This window comes from Cyanistes caeruleus, chromosome 4 (assembly GCF_971803275.1).
Source record: "Cyanistes caeruleus chromosome 4, bCyaCae1.hap1.1, whole genome shotgun sequence".
NCBI classification, from domain to species: domain Eukaryota; kingdom Metazoa; phylum Chordata; class Aves; order Passeriformes; family Paridae; genus Cyanistes; species Cyanistes caeruleus.
In genome coordinates this window covers 37631495-37648027 of record NC_141704.1, presented here as the reverse complement: position 1 = coordinate 37648027, position 16533 = coordinate 37631495, and the positions used below count along the sequence as shown (strand labels likewise).

The 16533-nt window shown below is 45.7% G+C and overlaps 1 protein-coding gene across 5 annotated transcripts in view; it reads right to left on the bottom strand.

Moving 5' to 3' along the window:
- Positions 1–16533, bottom strand: part of NTN4 (netrin 4) — a 48498-nt gene that overhangs the window by 19958 nt on the left and 12007 nt on the right. For all 5 annotated transcript variants that reach the window (XM_086887695.1, XM_086887693.1, XM_086887691.1 and 2 more), the window contains one exon: positions 5838–6116. In XM_086887695.1, the coding sequence (XP_086743821.1) occupies positions 5838–6116 (279 nt within the window). The remainder of the gene's footprint in view (positions 1–5837; positions 6117–16533) is intronic.

Genomic DNA, 16533 nt, shown 5'->3' with positions numbered 1-16533 from the left:
AGGCTTGGGCTCCTGCCTGACTCAGTGGGTGCTGAGCTCCTGGGCCAGGAGGAACACTTTCCCCATTCTCATCATACGAGTGCTGTGTTGCAGTGTCCTCTCCTCATGGTGTATCACAACCAGCCTCCATCAGCTGCTCCCTCCCAAGCGCAGATCCCGCTGTGGATCCCTCTGCCCACCTGGGCAGGGCTGAGCACGGCTGTTCAGTAACCCTGCAATGCACCCTTTGCAAACCTCTGTGCTGAGGTTTTGTCTGTGCTGTCCCAGTTCTGACCCTGCCCTGCCATTACAGCACTGCTGCTTAAATGGCCTGAGAAAACTTTGCCTCTCCCAAGGTCCCCTCAGGTCTCATGGTGGCCCCAAGCCCTCTCAGCCAGGCAGAGCATGAGGTGCAGACCCACTAATGAAGAAGCTAAAGAGCTAAATGGGCAATCAAACCGAGGGAGCAGAGGAAAACACAGTCTTTAACAGCTTGCTTCTCAGTACAACTGTTTAGTTAGTACCTTCTTTTCCATATTCCTTTTTCACAGAAGTTTAATGAAAAGTCAGACCTAAGTGATTCAAAAATCTTGCCTCAGGCTGATGTATTTGGTATCTTAGAATAGCATTACAATGAATACCACCCAAAAGAACTCTGCTTTAAAATGTTCCTCCGACCTAGCTTTATCCCACTGAAGAAAATACCTTCTTTCTTTTACATAATTCCAGCATGACAGCAAACATTTTCATGCATTGGAAACAACAAAAAAGGTGGATACTAGCAAGCCCTTTCTTGCAGTCCACAGGTAGACATGCATTTTTTTTAGTTATAAAGAAATACTGTGAGAGCAAGAAATACAAAAAGTATAGGACAAGAAGGGGTAATACAAGGAGAAGTGGCAGCAGGTGAAAAACAGCCAACAGACTGTCTACACTGGGCAAAATTAATGTCTCTAAGAGCTGTAGGAGGGCCACTTGCAAGACTGGTCTGCCATGCAAATACCCTGTCATGCCACAGAGCAGCTGGGAGACGGGGCTGAGAAACCAGCCCAGCAGCTCTGCTGAGACAAAGGTAGTCTGGGGAAATGATGTACCTGGCCTTCAGGATTTCTCCAGCATCTCAGCACCTTTCTGAAGGCAGAATGTGGTCCCTGTGCATTGACAGGGAAAGGAACACATATTTTCTTCCCTTTGCATTCACCTTAACTTATAGTTAGCTGTAAGACATACCCACTAGGGTCATTATGGAGCATCACTAAGTACACAAACACAATTCCCAGTATGTCTCACTCCTTTAAGCATTCACACGGCTCCTGACTCATTTAAGCAGCAAGGCCTTCTTACAACATTTTTCATTTTGTCATGGGTTCTTTATATCCCAGTTCACTTTCACACTGTTCCCCTTCTTAGCTTGACAGCCCCATCGCAACGTCAGTCATTAGAGGGCACAATGCAAACACTGTTACAAAAGTTGCCTTCTGTAAGATAAACGAGCGACTGATTTCTCTATACAAAGACAGTTGCTAGGGCATGCTTCCTTCCAGAGCCTTTTGTTGCCAAATTATAACCTTCCAGCGCTTCCTTTCAGATTACAAATACATAGGGCTTTTTCTCTAGTTGAATCCTATAAAATCCTTTTCCCCATATTTATCATGTTAGGCAGTGACAAAGACTGTTGCACTGGAGGGAAAAAGCTTTCAGTCACCTGTTATGAATTGATTTATATTGTAAGAACTCACCCACTATATGGAGTCCAACACAAATGCACACTAAAAGAAAATCAATGTCCCAAAGACCTGATAGCTTAAACAGTCTAAATAGCTGGGAGGGGCAACGGCTTTTAATAGAATTTCCTTTTGGAAATGCTAAAACTGTATTTTTTTCTTTTTTTTTCTTTTTTTTAGCTTCTATGGAAAACAGGCATGATACTAGCCTAAGGGAAAATGGCAGCATTCACACTGAGTCTCTAACCATAGCTTTTAAACTGTGTTGTGCTTGAACTGCTGTGCCAGTTTTAGAACCAATGCCTACTGGCGGCTGTCAGCACGCAGGGAGGTATTCTTTTCCCAAAGCACCAGACAACCAAATTTATGCATGAGAAAATCCTCATATCCTATCTTGTTCTTGTGAAAGAATACAAAGCTTGTTGTCCAGGGTGTGGGGGCTGTGCGGTGGGGTTTTTTTAATTCCTGGTACAATAGGCTTCTGTCAGCGTTACTCTGGAAGACCTTGAACATCCTTTGATGTCAGTAGCATGATAACAATTTATAACAGCCACTGGGTTGGCCACATGGGAAGTGGGGATGAATATTCACCCTGCCTAACTACACAGAGGTGTTTTAGCCAAGTATCTTAGTCCACCCAGGATCCTGACCTTCATAACTATGGAAGAAGCCTGGAGAGATTGGCTGGCTAACCTGCAGGAATCTCTATTCGGGGAGGGCCAAGGAGTCTCTGAGATGGATGAACTCCAGCTCTCACCTTGAGACAGAATTGCAGAGCCCAGGTGAGGTATCTCTGGGCTTGCTTTGCCCACTTTAGAGTCCTAAATTGCAAGATCCTACTTATCTCCAGGCTAGCACAACACTTGCCTCTCCTCTTATGTGCCCCTTGCCATAGCTGCAAGCAGGCCATGGGGATGCTTCAGCTGGTAAGAGGTCAGGCATGCAGTGCAATGGCTCCACGTGCAGAACTACTGGCAAAGGGTGAGAAGCTCCTCTGCCACAGATCAGAGGAAAAGAATAGTTTTTTCACAGCCACTGAAGATCAGGAGGGATCTCCTAAATATGTGAATTTGTTTGTTTGCTCATATTTGTGGTTTGCCATGTGATGCAGCTCACAAAGTGACCAGCTGCTTAGCATGGTATGGTAGGAGGTCTCATTGTATATGCATTATCTTTTCCTGAGTATGCATTGGGCTGTTCCTGATGAGATTTGGGAAGTGACCCTTTGAATAAATTTGAGAGAACTGGGAAAGAGAGAAAGTGCATCTGTATCAAACTTGTCTCTGTATCAACAGCTGTCTGTTGCACACGAGTGTACAAAAAGGGACAGTCAGGATCATACTACCCATGAGGAGCAGCCCTTGCCATCCTAGGAAGGCAACCAGGTCTTCTCTATAGCCTTCCTGGGGAGCTCATGGAAATATACCTTCCACTAGAGCAGAAGTTCCAACTGTATATTCAGAATTCACCTAAAGGCTGGCATGGCATTTCTGACACTCAAACAAAACCAGAGTTTTCTTACACAAATTCCATTCTCTTTTAGGATAAAGGGTAGGTGGGGGAATTGCCAGAAGGAGAGGAGCATCATGGAGAGTTTTGTAGCTAAACAGTGATGAGGGCACAGAAACAAATCTGTTATCAGACTCTATAAAGTTGAACTTATACAGATTGCAGATTGCAGAGGTTTCCCCACCCCAGAAAATGAAGCTAGAGGTGCTTCTGCCAGGGCAGAAGGAGCCCATCTTTGTTCATGAAGTCACCCTGTTTGCATCCCAACCCCATACCCTGAGGGTATCCCAGGTAAGTATTATCTCATGGCCAAGTGGACTTGTAGCCTCACTTCAGCCACTCACAATATTTGCCATCAAAACTGTCACCTTCTCAACTCATAATTGCCAAGATCTTGAGAAAAAAATACATCCAATGTGAGGAATCTTGTGGTAGCAAGCTGGGCCCATGTCCCAAGTGACCATCCTGGCCCCTTGGGTCAGGATCCTGCACCAAACCTGCCAGAGCAGCAGCCCCCAGCATTCTCACATACCAGTAAGGATTTTGTCTGTAGGCTGAGAAAAAAGTGTGGGGTTAAGAAAACTTGCTCATAGATTTTTTTTGAAAAGTTGTTTGGTTTTTTTTATTAAATGATCTTAATCATGCTTATATTTTGATGTTAACTCTCTATCTTAGAGGATATTCTTCAGGAATGCCTTTATATAAACAAGCATAAAAACAGAGCCAGATTTTATAATGGTATTGTGAAATTATACTGTGTTTCCCTGCTTTTGTTGTCCTCAGTTTTACACTATTAAAACCCTTGGTAGATAGAGTTACATAAAGCCTATACTGAAGTCTCCATCTCCCTCTTGAATGACTAGTCATAATTATTTAGAATTATATTTGCTGTGAGTTTTTCAAATGTACAAAAATGCTCCCTCTCTGAAATCCTACTCTGTTTTCTGAAGTTTTCTGACTTCTCCCACCTAAACAGCCACAGACATCGCAATCTTTTGTCCCTTTTCATTCCCATGTGTGATGAATTCTTTGTATCACCTTGGAAATAATTCTCTCTTCCAATCTTGACACAATGCACTGGCAAACCCTGGGATGGGTTGCATAGGGTGGGTGCCACTGCAATCCCCAGATAGCGATAGCCTCATGTCACAGGAGTCTGGCACGGACCAGGCTCAGCCAAAACTGCCCCAGCTCTATGATGGAAAAAGTGGTATTGGGAGAGGAAAACTCCTACCATGCCTTGGCTCTCCCTGCAAACCATGGGGTTATGTCACCCCTACACTGGCACATCCCTCACGAGACATGCAGGATGAGGTGCAAGTAAAACACGGTATGACACAGCAAAATGAGTCAGCCTCACTGTGGAAACGTCACCTTTGGGACTCCTGCCACATAAACATTTATAACCGGAGTTGAATTTCCCCCTTGGGGCCAACACAGGGGTTTGTTGCTATTTCTTGCTCTGTTTTCAGTGTGATTTTGGCACTTGTTTCCTTCCCACAGCACTGCCTGTTACCTGCACACCATGGCTGTCACACGCTGTAGCTGTACTGGAAGCCTATTTGGCTGCAGGCTCTGTTACAACTCTCAGTGGTGCTCCGGGGCACGCTCCCATGCAATTGTATCCCACCAAAATAATCCTGAGCAAACAGCTCCTTTCAAAGATTTCACTCAGGGGACATCTGCGGAAAGCAGAGCAGCGCTACTTGAAACACTCTTATCAATCACAGTGCCGCATGCTTTCAAACTGGTATATTTTCAAGATGTTGCAAGGCTAGCTCTATTCGAAGGGAAACATCCTGTCTGCTTCATGCCCGAGACTGTAATTTCAGTGAAATGAGAGCTCCCCAAAGAGCTGGACTCCTTACCTTGACTAACTGCCCTCCTTTTTTTTTTTTTTTTTATGATTTTTCTCTTTCTAACATTTTCCAGCACAGTATGTTTGGGTGCTCTGTCTTTCCTTACTGCTCCTCTGCCAGCAAAGCCAGAGCTTTCAGAGCCAGCCTAGATAAGCAGAAAGGACAAGATGTACTGGGGGCAGCAAGTGTCCCTGGACTGGCTGGGTGCAGGCATGCCAAGCCACAGGCATCCAACGTGTTGGCCACTGCTGTGTCCATCTCCTGCCCCTTGATTCAAGACCTAACCCAATGTCCTTGGATCCTCCAGAAGCCATTGTAGTCAAGTGATGACTCTGAAAGTCAGATGACTCTGACTTTCAGAGAAGCTCTCCTCCTTCTATGTTACCAAAATGCCCTGCATTTTTCATCCTTTAGATATTGTGTTATTGTAAGTTAGCATTTGGGAAAAGATGGGTGTCAGCAATTTAAATTTATTTTTAAAAATGTACTTTAGAGAAGTAAATAAATTACTGTGGAGCACCTTTGAAGGATGACAGTCCCACACCAAGACACAAAGGAAGTTCAGCACTTCAGCCCCACATGGAGACCACCTCCTTCGTAAAGACCATTTCTGCTCGCTGCGCTTGAGTGATTCCACCCTTGGAATCCAGGGCATCACACGTCAAATTTCGCATACTTGGACCTACACCATACTCTATACCCTTCCTTCCTCTTTTTAAAATTCTGCTTTCCTGCAGTGCAGACGCTGTTGGGTGCATGTACATACCACATGGAAAACACCAGCTGCTTTGACGGGCTTGAATCCAGCGACGGGGATGCAGTGGTCAGCATGGCCATTGCAGAAGCAGCTGCCCTTCACGATGAAGTCGTAGATGGCATAGTGCAGGGATGCTGGGGGCTGTGGGGCCGGGCTGGCCGGGAGGCAGGGGCAGCCCTGCCGCTCCAGCAGCCGCACCCGCAGGTTGGTGATCTTCAGCTGCGCCTGGGCCTCCGCGCTGTACGGGTCCTCCGCGGCGTAAGGCGGTGACAGGGCCCGGAAGATCACCTGGGCAGAGAAACACAGCAGGTGAAGCAGAAAGGAGGATGCCAGCCAGCCCCAGGGTGGGACACGGGGTGGAGCGGCAATGACAGCATCCTCTGGGAGTGTACACCAGGCCCTCATGATGCTCTTGCCCCTCTACAAGGGGTGGGAGCAGCAAATCCACCTCCAAATCAGTGCACACAGGGTGATCCCCCCATGATTCCTTACGTTCCTCTCCACAAGAAGTAAGGACCTGACGGGTGTCAAGTGACATTTTGCCACTAACTCAAATCAGAGGTGGGTGCCCCTGCTACGTGGTGTGGCCCAGCACAAGGACCAGCACCCTGCTGGGGGATGCACAAGTGGGGGACCCTTCATTAACATTCCCTCTCCCAGAATGGGTGTATTTTTTAACAAGTATAGCTCATATTTCCAAATATTTGGTTCCTATCAGTCCCAGGCTGCTTCCTAGTGGAAAAGTGATTAGGTGTGGCAATTAGTGACAGCAAGCTGATAATCAAGAAAACTGAGATAAGAAAGAAAGGAAAGAGGGGGGCTTCCAAAGTTTAAACAAATACTTATCATTCATTCTTTATTTTATCTTCAGTCTGATTGAATAGGTAAATATTGGCTCAAGCTGAATATTGAGAGTACTAGATAAAATTAACCAATTTTCTTGAAAAGGCTTATTTTAAAGTTTTTGGTCTAGCTGCCAACAATGTGAAATCAGAAACAGCATATACTTTATATGACTACCACTGACATAAAACAGCACATATGTGATATGTATTAGTTACTGGTACATTCAACTTACAGTGACACTTTCTGAATAGTTAAGTAGTTTTTCAGTGAATAGTCACTGACAGCTTGATGAGCTGCAATAATTATAAACAACATTTGATCAAATCACTTGAGTGCTTGAGGGTGCGATGCAGGCTGATGACTCAATGCACTACTCCCAGCAGTGACTTAAAACCTCCTCAAACTACAGTGCTGCCCCACTGAAGCCATCCATGCCACCCAAAATGCTGGCCAGCAAGGAGGTGAGCATTGTTTCCTGCCAGGTGAGAGGCAGGGCACCAACTTGCTGCTGTTGCTATCAGGGATCACAGCCTCCTAGCCCTAAATGCACTCCTTCCAAAGAAAGCGGCTGATACGCTTCAGCTGATGAAGGCTTCCCTTTTATTTGACCAGGATCCACAGATCCTGGAAATAATGATCACAGTGCTGCCAGCTGGCCGGCCCACAGGCTTTGCCTACCAGCTGCTGCCTCCATCAGCCCCACCACTGCTGGCACTGCTCCTGGCTGGGACCTGGCTTTCCTCCAGAGCTGACAGAATCCAGCCAGAGGAAGCTTTGTGTCGGCCTGGAAGGAGATTTAGCCCTTGTTTTGCAGCTGAATGGCTGCAGCATGCTTTTGCATGCCCTGCCAGCCTGCCAAGCACAGTTGCCACCAGCATGCTGGTGACAGCGGGGCTCGGCCGGGCTGGAGCTGGGCGTTGCATGCTGGCAAAGACATCACGGCTGCAGTTCTGCACTGCCCTCCTGCAAACACTCCCTCCTCCAGAAGAGCATCTTCTGCCAGAAAGACACAGATAAGGGAGAAGGTTTACTGGGAGAGGTGGTCAGAGGACAAGGCTGGTGAGCCTGCTCCTTGTGCAGAAGTGTTGAGTCTGATGAGTCTTTTGAACACACTTCAAAAGAGATCTTTTCCCCCTCCTCTTTCAGGGATATACAGATTTTTTTTTCCTTTCCTAAAATAAAGATACAAACCAGATATCAGTAGAAACCCAAGTGAACCCCAACTATCAAGTCCTCTACCCAAGGCTTGTTATTTACCCAAATTTAGATCAATGCCATTCTGATCACATTTACTTGCTAGTGATTTTGTGAACACAAGATGCTTTCAGATACGGAAAGAAAATTTCTTGGAAAAAATCCAAACTGGAGACATTGATTTCCTTTTAGTGGAGTTGATAGAAAATGCCGGGTCAAGAATTTTCAGTAAAAACTAGCATTTTGGGTTTCTTCATATTTCATAAATTGCATCTCAGAGAATCCTTTCTTTGTCCTAAATCAGATGAGAGCAGGGAAGAAACTATATAAATGAGAACAATTTATGCTAGATGGAGCTGCAGACTTTCCTCTCGTGTTTTCAGTTTTCCTTGTTTATCTATCCCTGTTTAATGCATGTGACTGATGTTTGTGGTTCTAGTAAAGACAACTGCAGCAAGAAAATCAATAACCCCTCTGCACTGACAGAGTTAAATCTTGTCCATGTGGAATTCAGGGGGAGTTATGCTGCTGATTTCAATGGAGCCAGTATTCCTGCTCAGACCCTAAAATGCTACAAACATTTCTTTTTATGGCTGCATGAAAACAGTGATGCTAAACATGAGTTCTGTCTGTAATTCCCAGGGGCTGTGGGCTCTCAGCTGCTCCCCCCTGCCTGTCCTGAGCTGCTCTGGCTGTGCCCAGCAGCCTGCACTGTGCCCTGCAGCTGTGTACCAGGGTGAGCCTGGTCTCAGTGCTGCCAGGCCAGCAAGTATCCCCATCCCTCCCCTCCAGACCCCCGCAGCCCAGCTTTAGCAAAATACTAACTGGTCATTATAACATGTAGGGCATCATCCAAATAGCAATTTTCTGCTCTGACACAACAGATTCAGGTGGGATTCTACAAGCCCTCAGACACTGCATAATAAGGATAAGGATAAGGATAAGGATAAGGATAAGGATAAGGATAAGGATAAGGATAAGGATAAGGATAAGGATAAGGATAAGGATAAGGATAAGGATAAGGATAAGGATAAGGATGTGTTTCCCAGCAAGATTTCCCTGTTCAGTTGTTAGCATCACTAATCTATCCCAGCTGGGATCAGGTCTCAGGAGTTTGCACAATACTGGGGCCACACTGGTCTTACACAGATGTCACAGGTTTGCACCCCTGAGCTTTCCAGCAGCCCAGTCACACCTACACACATAGACAGTGCCAGATTTCCTGCTTTTACTTCTTAGGCTTTCCCATGCAATTGTCCCACCAATAGGATGGGCTTCAGCATCCTCTCTACTAATGAACCATGGTTTGCACAGCAGACCTGACCTCTGGTTCTGCTGGCAACTCCCAGCAACTACAATCAGAGGTCTCCTCATTCAAAATATTGTTAAGTTTCAGCAGTGGGGGGGGGGGGGGGGGGGGGGGAGGGGGGGGGGCGTGGTTGTAGGAAAAATTGGAAAAGAACACTTTGTCAACATGTATACACATCTGATGATGTGGTTTTAAGCCCATTGTCTCCCTGCTACCAGTGTCCAGCCAGGACATTCTTGGGCAGTGGTCTGCAGCCACTCTGTGGGCAGCAAGCCTCACCAGTAAGCACCCCAGAGTGACCAGACTTCTGTCTTTCCCACTCAAGTCCACCTCTGTGTGTGAGGCCTTCTAACAAAACATCAAAACCCAGCATCACAACGTTAGGCACATGATGTGACTTATGCAGTAGTCAGCCCCATATATGACAGCAAAGTGTGGGAGGCCCTGATCTTTACATCAGCAGCTCTGAAATCTATCCACCAACTAAAATATTATATTTTGTAAAACAAGTCAGAAGTAATACATTGAAGCATCCCTGCATTTCTGTGCTTTACATCTATATTATATCCTATCAGAAAGATGTTTTCATTCCCAGTGTTGCTAGCTCACAAAAATGTCTTACGATATTTGGGATTCTTCCTAAATGCAGTGTCAAGAACTGAATTTTTATCTCAGCTTCCATTTAAAATTAAGTATCCAGCAATAACTCATGTCACAAACCAGGAGGCAAATAGAACTGCTAAGAAACAAAATATCCAGTCCTTGGGGTAATGTTCCTTCTGTGACAGGTGGAATAATGCTGTTGGACCCCACCTGCTTTAAAAGCAACCTTTGCATAAAGCAACATCAATTGAAGAGCGGTTTAAAAGTTGCACAGAGATTTTTTTTTTTGGCAGGGTGGTGGTCTCTACACAGCCAAATAGGAGCTGCAGTCTGCACTCTCTGAGTGAGCTGTAATCTGAGCGTCTCTGAGTTTCTGAATGTCACTGCCATGCCTCAAGAGGGTTGGGTTCCCCTGACCCTTAGTGCGATGCATGTTGGTGGCAGGAGGGAGCCCACTCCACTCCCATGGGAAGCCCATTCCACTCCAAGAGAGCAGGAGTGGATAAGCTGTCCCACAGTACCCTGCACGTGCCATAAAGTAAAAATGCTCTGCTCTTCAGCCAGACCACTGCAGCTGTCTGCAGTTTGGTCACATCATTACACAGCCTCTAATACGTTTCCATGGGATTTCGATTTCCTTGTGGGTTGCCATGAGCAACTCTTGCTCCGTTGATTATTTCACAAGTTCCAGTGGCAGCAGAAGCCTGAGCTCCTCACCATTCCACAAATGCAGTAACATAGCCTTGTATATAAATAAAGCAGCATCCACAGACGTGGTGCACTCAAGTAACCACTTGCACCACAATGACCTTGATATATAAATAAAGTCCCTTTGCAAGAAGTACCCTAATATGTTTACATGTGAGAGGCAATGGAAGGACATCTTTATATATATATCTCTACAGTGGGAAGGAAAATGCTAAAGGATGATTCTGACAGCAACAAAATATGCTGTGAAGTCTAAGTTGCCCGAGGAAGTCAACAAACCCAGTGAAAGGCTTACCAGGAGCAAAGGATTCGCAATGAGTCACAGGCCCACCTCCACTGAATGCAGCTGCAAAGGCCTGGACCTTTGCCAAGATGCAAATGACCAGAGCAATGGAGTGGGATCCTTGGGATACAAATGCCTGTGACATTCAAGAGACATGGATGATCCACAGAAAGTTTCTTCCCCACAGACCCCCAGGAGCAGGCACAGTTACAGAGGCTTTGCGCAGGGTCCAGCAGCTGCTGTGCATGTGCCTGTTCCCTGGGTCCCTGCACCCAGCCAGAGGAGCCACACTTCAACCTCCAACTGGGAGCCTGGCCTCAGCCAGGAAGGCAGCAGGAGATGGTTCATGAAATGGCAACACCAATAAATTACAAACAGAGAGAACAAATGAATAGAAGACTCAGAAATAAAAGCAATAAACAAATATGAAAAACATAACCACATTTTTACTTGGTTGTAAATGAAAACCAGGGTGGTACTGTTGCATGAAGAGATGTGTGATTTCTTTCCGAAAGAGACTGATGAACTCTACCCCGTATTGTCTGACCTGGATGCATGAAAATGTATCCATAAGTACTTTACAATAATGACATCCATATTAGTGATTCATGTAATTAGCTCAGGGACATTAGATAAAATCAGTACTGGTTTATTTGGTATTTGCTGGTAGATTTATCCCTTTCAATGCATTTTACAGGAGAAAATGAAAAAAACCCAGTATGGATAAAAAGAATGCAAAGTTTGTTGCATTTTTTATCCAGTTTATCCAGATAGACAGCCAAAGCAATGAGGGATGTGCACCACTTTACAAAAGGGTGTATGATATCTAAGTAAGTGTTTAACAGAAAAATTAAAGTTTGCATTAGGAGGCTGCAGTGACTCTTGGTATGTAGGCACTAAATAAATGTGCTTAACTGGCCTGTATTCTGGGGCCCTGTGGAATCTCCACGTCACTGGAAGTGATCTGATTTATTTAGTGTCTGGACAAGACTCTCAACAGCAGCAAATGCAGTGGTGGAGCTCTGCCAGCACATCCAGGACCTTAGCCCTTTACCTCCTGAAAAATTTCTCTCAAGCACAACAAGCAGCTGAGGTTAGCCCCTTGCCTGGTGCTGGAGCTGAGCTGAAAGCAAGCCCCTGTCTCTGGATCCCCAGCTGTGTGCCCAGCATTGCCTCACATCTGCCTGTGCTCACAGGCCTCAGCTGTCACTTCAGACTTTGGCACAAGCTGAGATAGTCCATGCTATATCTGCTGCATGGTGCACCTCTGCCATCCCCCAGCCACTGCACCCCATCCCCCTGCACCTCCCTCCACAGCCAGCCCAACCCAGGAACTCTCCTGTAGGCACTGCCCAAAGCCTGGGCTGGTCACGTCCTGAGAAGCTTAGCAGGGAAATTTTATTGTGGCAATTAAGCTTTCCTGATCAGTAGATGTAAAAGTTATAAGTAGTTAATTCTCTTGGTAAACATTATGGAAAGCTCCCAGGGAGCAATAATACAGGTTTGTAGAAATGTGTAACTGAAAATATTAATAATGATGCAGTATGTGTGCCAACTGTTGACCTGCCATAGTGTCTGCTTCCAACTCCCACACAAGAAATGTACTAGGAGCAATAAGTTTATCATCACCACACGATTGATGGAGCTGGATGTAAATTTAGCTGCAAGAAATGCAATGCCAGTCAGGTGCACCCCCTTGGTTCTCATACCTCTTTCCTACACCCCTGCTTAGTGACCTTCAGTGCTGCAGAGGAACCTTGGAGTTCTGTTCTGTGCTTGTCCCCCTGTGCCTTCCCAGGAAAGAGTAATTAAACTTCTCACACCACAACACGTGCAGGGAAGACTGAGGTGAGGCTGTCTTACTGTTCATGTGAGGATGGCTTGACTTTCAAGGCTTGTGCCATACAGCGAGACTCAAGCTGCAGCAATGAATCTTATTTGGTATCTCTGGGGAATAGGGACAGTCCTACTTGCCCTGACACCTTTGGGGATCTTTTTTTTACAGTGGGAAGCCTCAGACACAGGAGCTGCCTGGTTTAACAGGGCTCTCTCAGCAGGAGCAGCTCAGGCACAACTACTGTCAGATGCACAGTCTAAACACCAGACCTAGTGCTGCCAAGAGCCAGCAGGTTCCCTGCCCTCATATGCCTTCTGAGAGAGACACAGACTCTGCAGGTAGCTTCTTTTGTCTCCCACTTTCAGTATCAAGGGTGCAACTCTATGCTAGCATTTACCCTCCTGGTCAGTATTTTAGTTTCTGGGATTTCCTGCTTCAGAGTTGTCAAAATCTGCCAGGCTCTCCTTGGCTCTTCCTTGGAGGGGACAGCTGTGTCTGCAGAGGAATATTCTGCTTGCAAAATTAGTTCCCTGCAGAAATGGGCCCTATGCCATTGCACTGCATGTGTATCCATGTCTCTGCCCATCAGCCCACTCTAAAAACTTCTGAAACCACTGTCTAACTTCAACCACCTTTTGGAGGCACACCTTAAAGATGTTAACCTCCTGAAAGTTTTAAGAAAACAATCTCATTGCTTCACAAAATCAAGCCTGTTGGACTACCACCCCCTGTGAAGAAGGCTGATAAAGCCACAATGCTGGTACCTTCTACTGACAGAACACACTTATTTCATATATTACCACACCAAGCAACAGGATTTTAGGAGAGAAACTAATTTGCATCTCTGTGCTATGTTCATTGCAATGACCCTAGGCTAAAAAAAGACAAGATCTGCTTTTGGTAGATGCTGCAAATACATCACATGGCGTGGAAGGTTCATCAGCCTAAGCTGGGCAGGTCCTCTAAAACACTTCTCTGTTTTTCTGCCTTTCAGACCAAGTGGACTGCAGGGAAGAAGAGCCTCTTTTTCTTGTGGAGAGGTCTGACCACCCCCATGGTACACACTTCAGCATCACCTGGATGAGGTGAAACAGCAATAGAAATTGGAAAACTTGCCTTGCCACTGCAGAGAGGAGACCATCAGAGACACTAAGACCACACTGAGCATTGGAGTCTTGCAGGCCACAGTGTTTGGCACTCCATCAACATCCCTGAGCAACCATGACAGAAACCCACTGTGTACCACCACCAGCAGTCCCTGAGCTGCTTGAGGTGCAGGAGAAATGACATTCCTGCAGCAGTATTAACAAGGCTCCTTCATGTAATTTGACATAAAAAAGCATTTGGCCCATGCCTCCAGCCCTTCTGCAGTCTTTCACAGCACATAAATCAAGGCAAATAATCCCTTACCTCACCATCCAAAAGTTATGCAATCTTACAAAGACTTCAGGAGAAAAATCCAGCTATTTCAAATAATCAGCCCTCCCAAATTAATTTATACCAAGGTAACTTTTATCTTTTGGGAAACTCAAAGCATTCTTCTGCCATTCTCAAAAGCAAGAAGCTGTACAGGAAGAGCTCCAACCCACATGCAGCATTGAGGGGCTGGAAAAGGCACAAGGAGAGCTAGGGAAGACTCTTGGGATTTCTACAGGATCCTTGAAATCTCTGGCAATAATCAGCCAGATGAGAGCCATCTTCTCAGCTTTTCTTCAACATTCAACATCACAGTTTCATTAGATGAAAATGAAACACTGCTAGGTCATTCCTGTTTTCATGCAGTCAGTGACCACAAAAGTAATGTTCTTATCAGAAAGATCTCACTACAGCTCAAACCTCTTGGATTTCTTCATCTCTGGTTAATAGTGCTTCTCCAATAATTGATAATTTATTCCACAATGGCTCCATTTTGCTTAACCACTGCTTTTGCTCATCAAACAGATAGAAACCCTCAGTTTCTTGGCTCACAAAACCCTCCAGATGTGTGATATCATTGGCTATGAACTATCAAGCGAAACAATTACTGCCTTTTTCTCATCTTTAGAATCACCATTTCCAAGGTTGCGCTAGCCCAGTCAGGAAAATGAACCAGCACATCTCAGCTGATGATATGAAGTCCTTTGACCCATCAGCAAGAAAGATGGTATTTAAATACTCTTCCCTCCAGCAATCCCCCTCCTTTCCCTATCCCCATAAAAGATTTATGTTCTCAGCCTTAGCCTGCTGGCAGTACCTGTTGTGCATATGGAAGACCAAAAAAACCCTGGAGCTACCTCCAAAGAGTCAGACAAAGGACTGGACTTGCTTCTTCATTGGCAGGGCTGTAAGAAAAGCTGGCTCACTCCCCAGAGCTGCAGAATAACCTCTTTAACAGCTTCTGAGCACAACACACCACTGCAAAAGCCTGAAAGGCAGCAGGTTAGTGTTTCAGTAACAGCAATGGTACTAAGGATCAAGGGGATTTCTTTCAGCCTAAGAGTAGCAAAATTCCATGAATATTTTTCAATTGCTCTTGTTTATAATGAAAAGGCTTTGTGTCTATAGGACTGTCTGCTTGAGCTACCCAGCTACCATGAGCTACACTTAATTCTAGGAAAAAGAACACCTGTCAGAATTATATGTAACTACACACTGTCAAAAAGGTCACAAGAAAATGCACCCCTTTTTCAACCCATAGCTATGGATTTTGACTACTGGAATGAGGGATGCTGCAGAGAGACTGAGGCAAAAGACTCATAGAATATGCATCTAGTGAACTGGGATCTGGACATTAACTTCTTTTCCTCCTGTAAATGTTACCCATGGAGAATTTGAGAACTTCACCATTTGTGTAGGATTTTGCATGTTGTTAGACTGGGTATCTCACACCAACACCCACTGTTGCATGGCAATTAATCTCAAACGAGCTTTTGATCCAAAACTTCTCAGACACGTCAATACATTGCTTTAGGTTACACGCTTCCCGTGTAACCAGTTGTATCCAGGAATCCCAAAGAGAAACATGGCAGTCCTTTCCAGCCAGAGAACTGGGAGCTGAATAAGTGAGTTAGCCTTCTCTTCATGCCAAAAATGAAGTGTGAAATGAAGCAGTGGGGTGCAGTGCCTGAAGAGAGGCTCTGGAGGCACCGCTAAAATCCCGTGGCACTTTTCTCAAGGGAAGCAATAGTCCTGCTAACAAGGCCAGATGCCAATTTAGAGAATTAAATTCTGCCTACCCAAACTCCTCTTGTGTCATGTGGGTACAGTGCTCTTCACGTCCTACATAAGAAGTTTGGAAAGGGTCTCCTGGAGCCCTGGGACCCATTCCCTCCTGCTGTTGGCAGCCTACAATATCCCCCTTTTCACAGACTGGTCAAGCTCCCTCCAAAGAATAATTTGTTTTAGCTATAATTGAAGGTCGATCCAGAAGCAGTTGTTAGAAACTTGCTGTTCCAAATGGGGGACTGCTGATATGCACTGTTAAACACTGGCTATGCTCCATCCCAGAGGCGGCTGCATTTCAAGAGCTGGCCAAGCAGAGGGCCAACCCCCAAGTGCCAAAAGCACTGGGAAACCCAGGAAGAAAAGGAGACGATCCTATGGGCTGGCTGGAATGGGAGAGATAGTGCAGAGGATCATGGGGCAGGTTGGAGAAGCATCTTGCTCTTCACAAGCCCTTGTCCTTCGGAGATGCTGAGCATCCAGGAGGCCTCATAACGGGACATGTCACTCCTCTGGAAAGGCCCGTGGGAGAAGGGGAGGGATTTGCCACAACCTGGCCCACAGGTCTGGCAGTGTCATGCCTGGTACTCCACAGAGAGAAAACTTTAAAGGCAGGTGCTAGTGCCCTGAAAACAACAGTTGTGTTGCTCAGCCCTGCAGTGACTGAGCTCTGAAGTATCTTTCATGGTAAAATTTGTCAGAGACCAAAGGTTCATCTTCACAT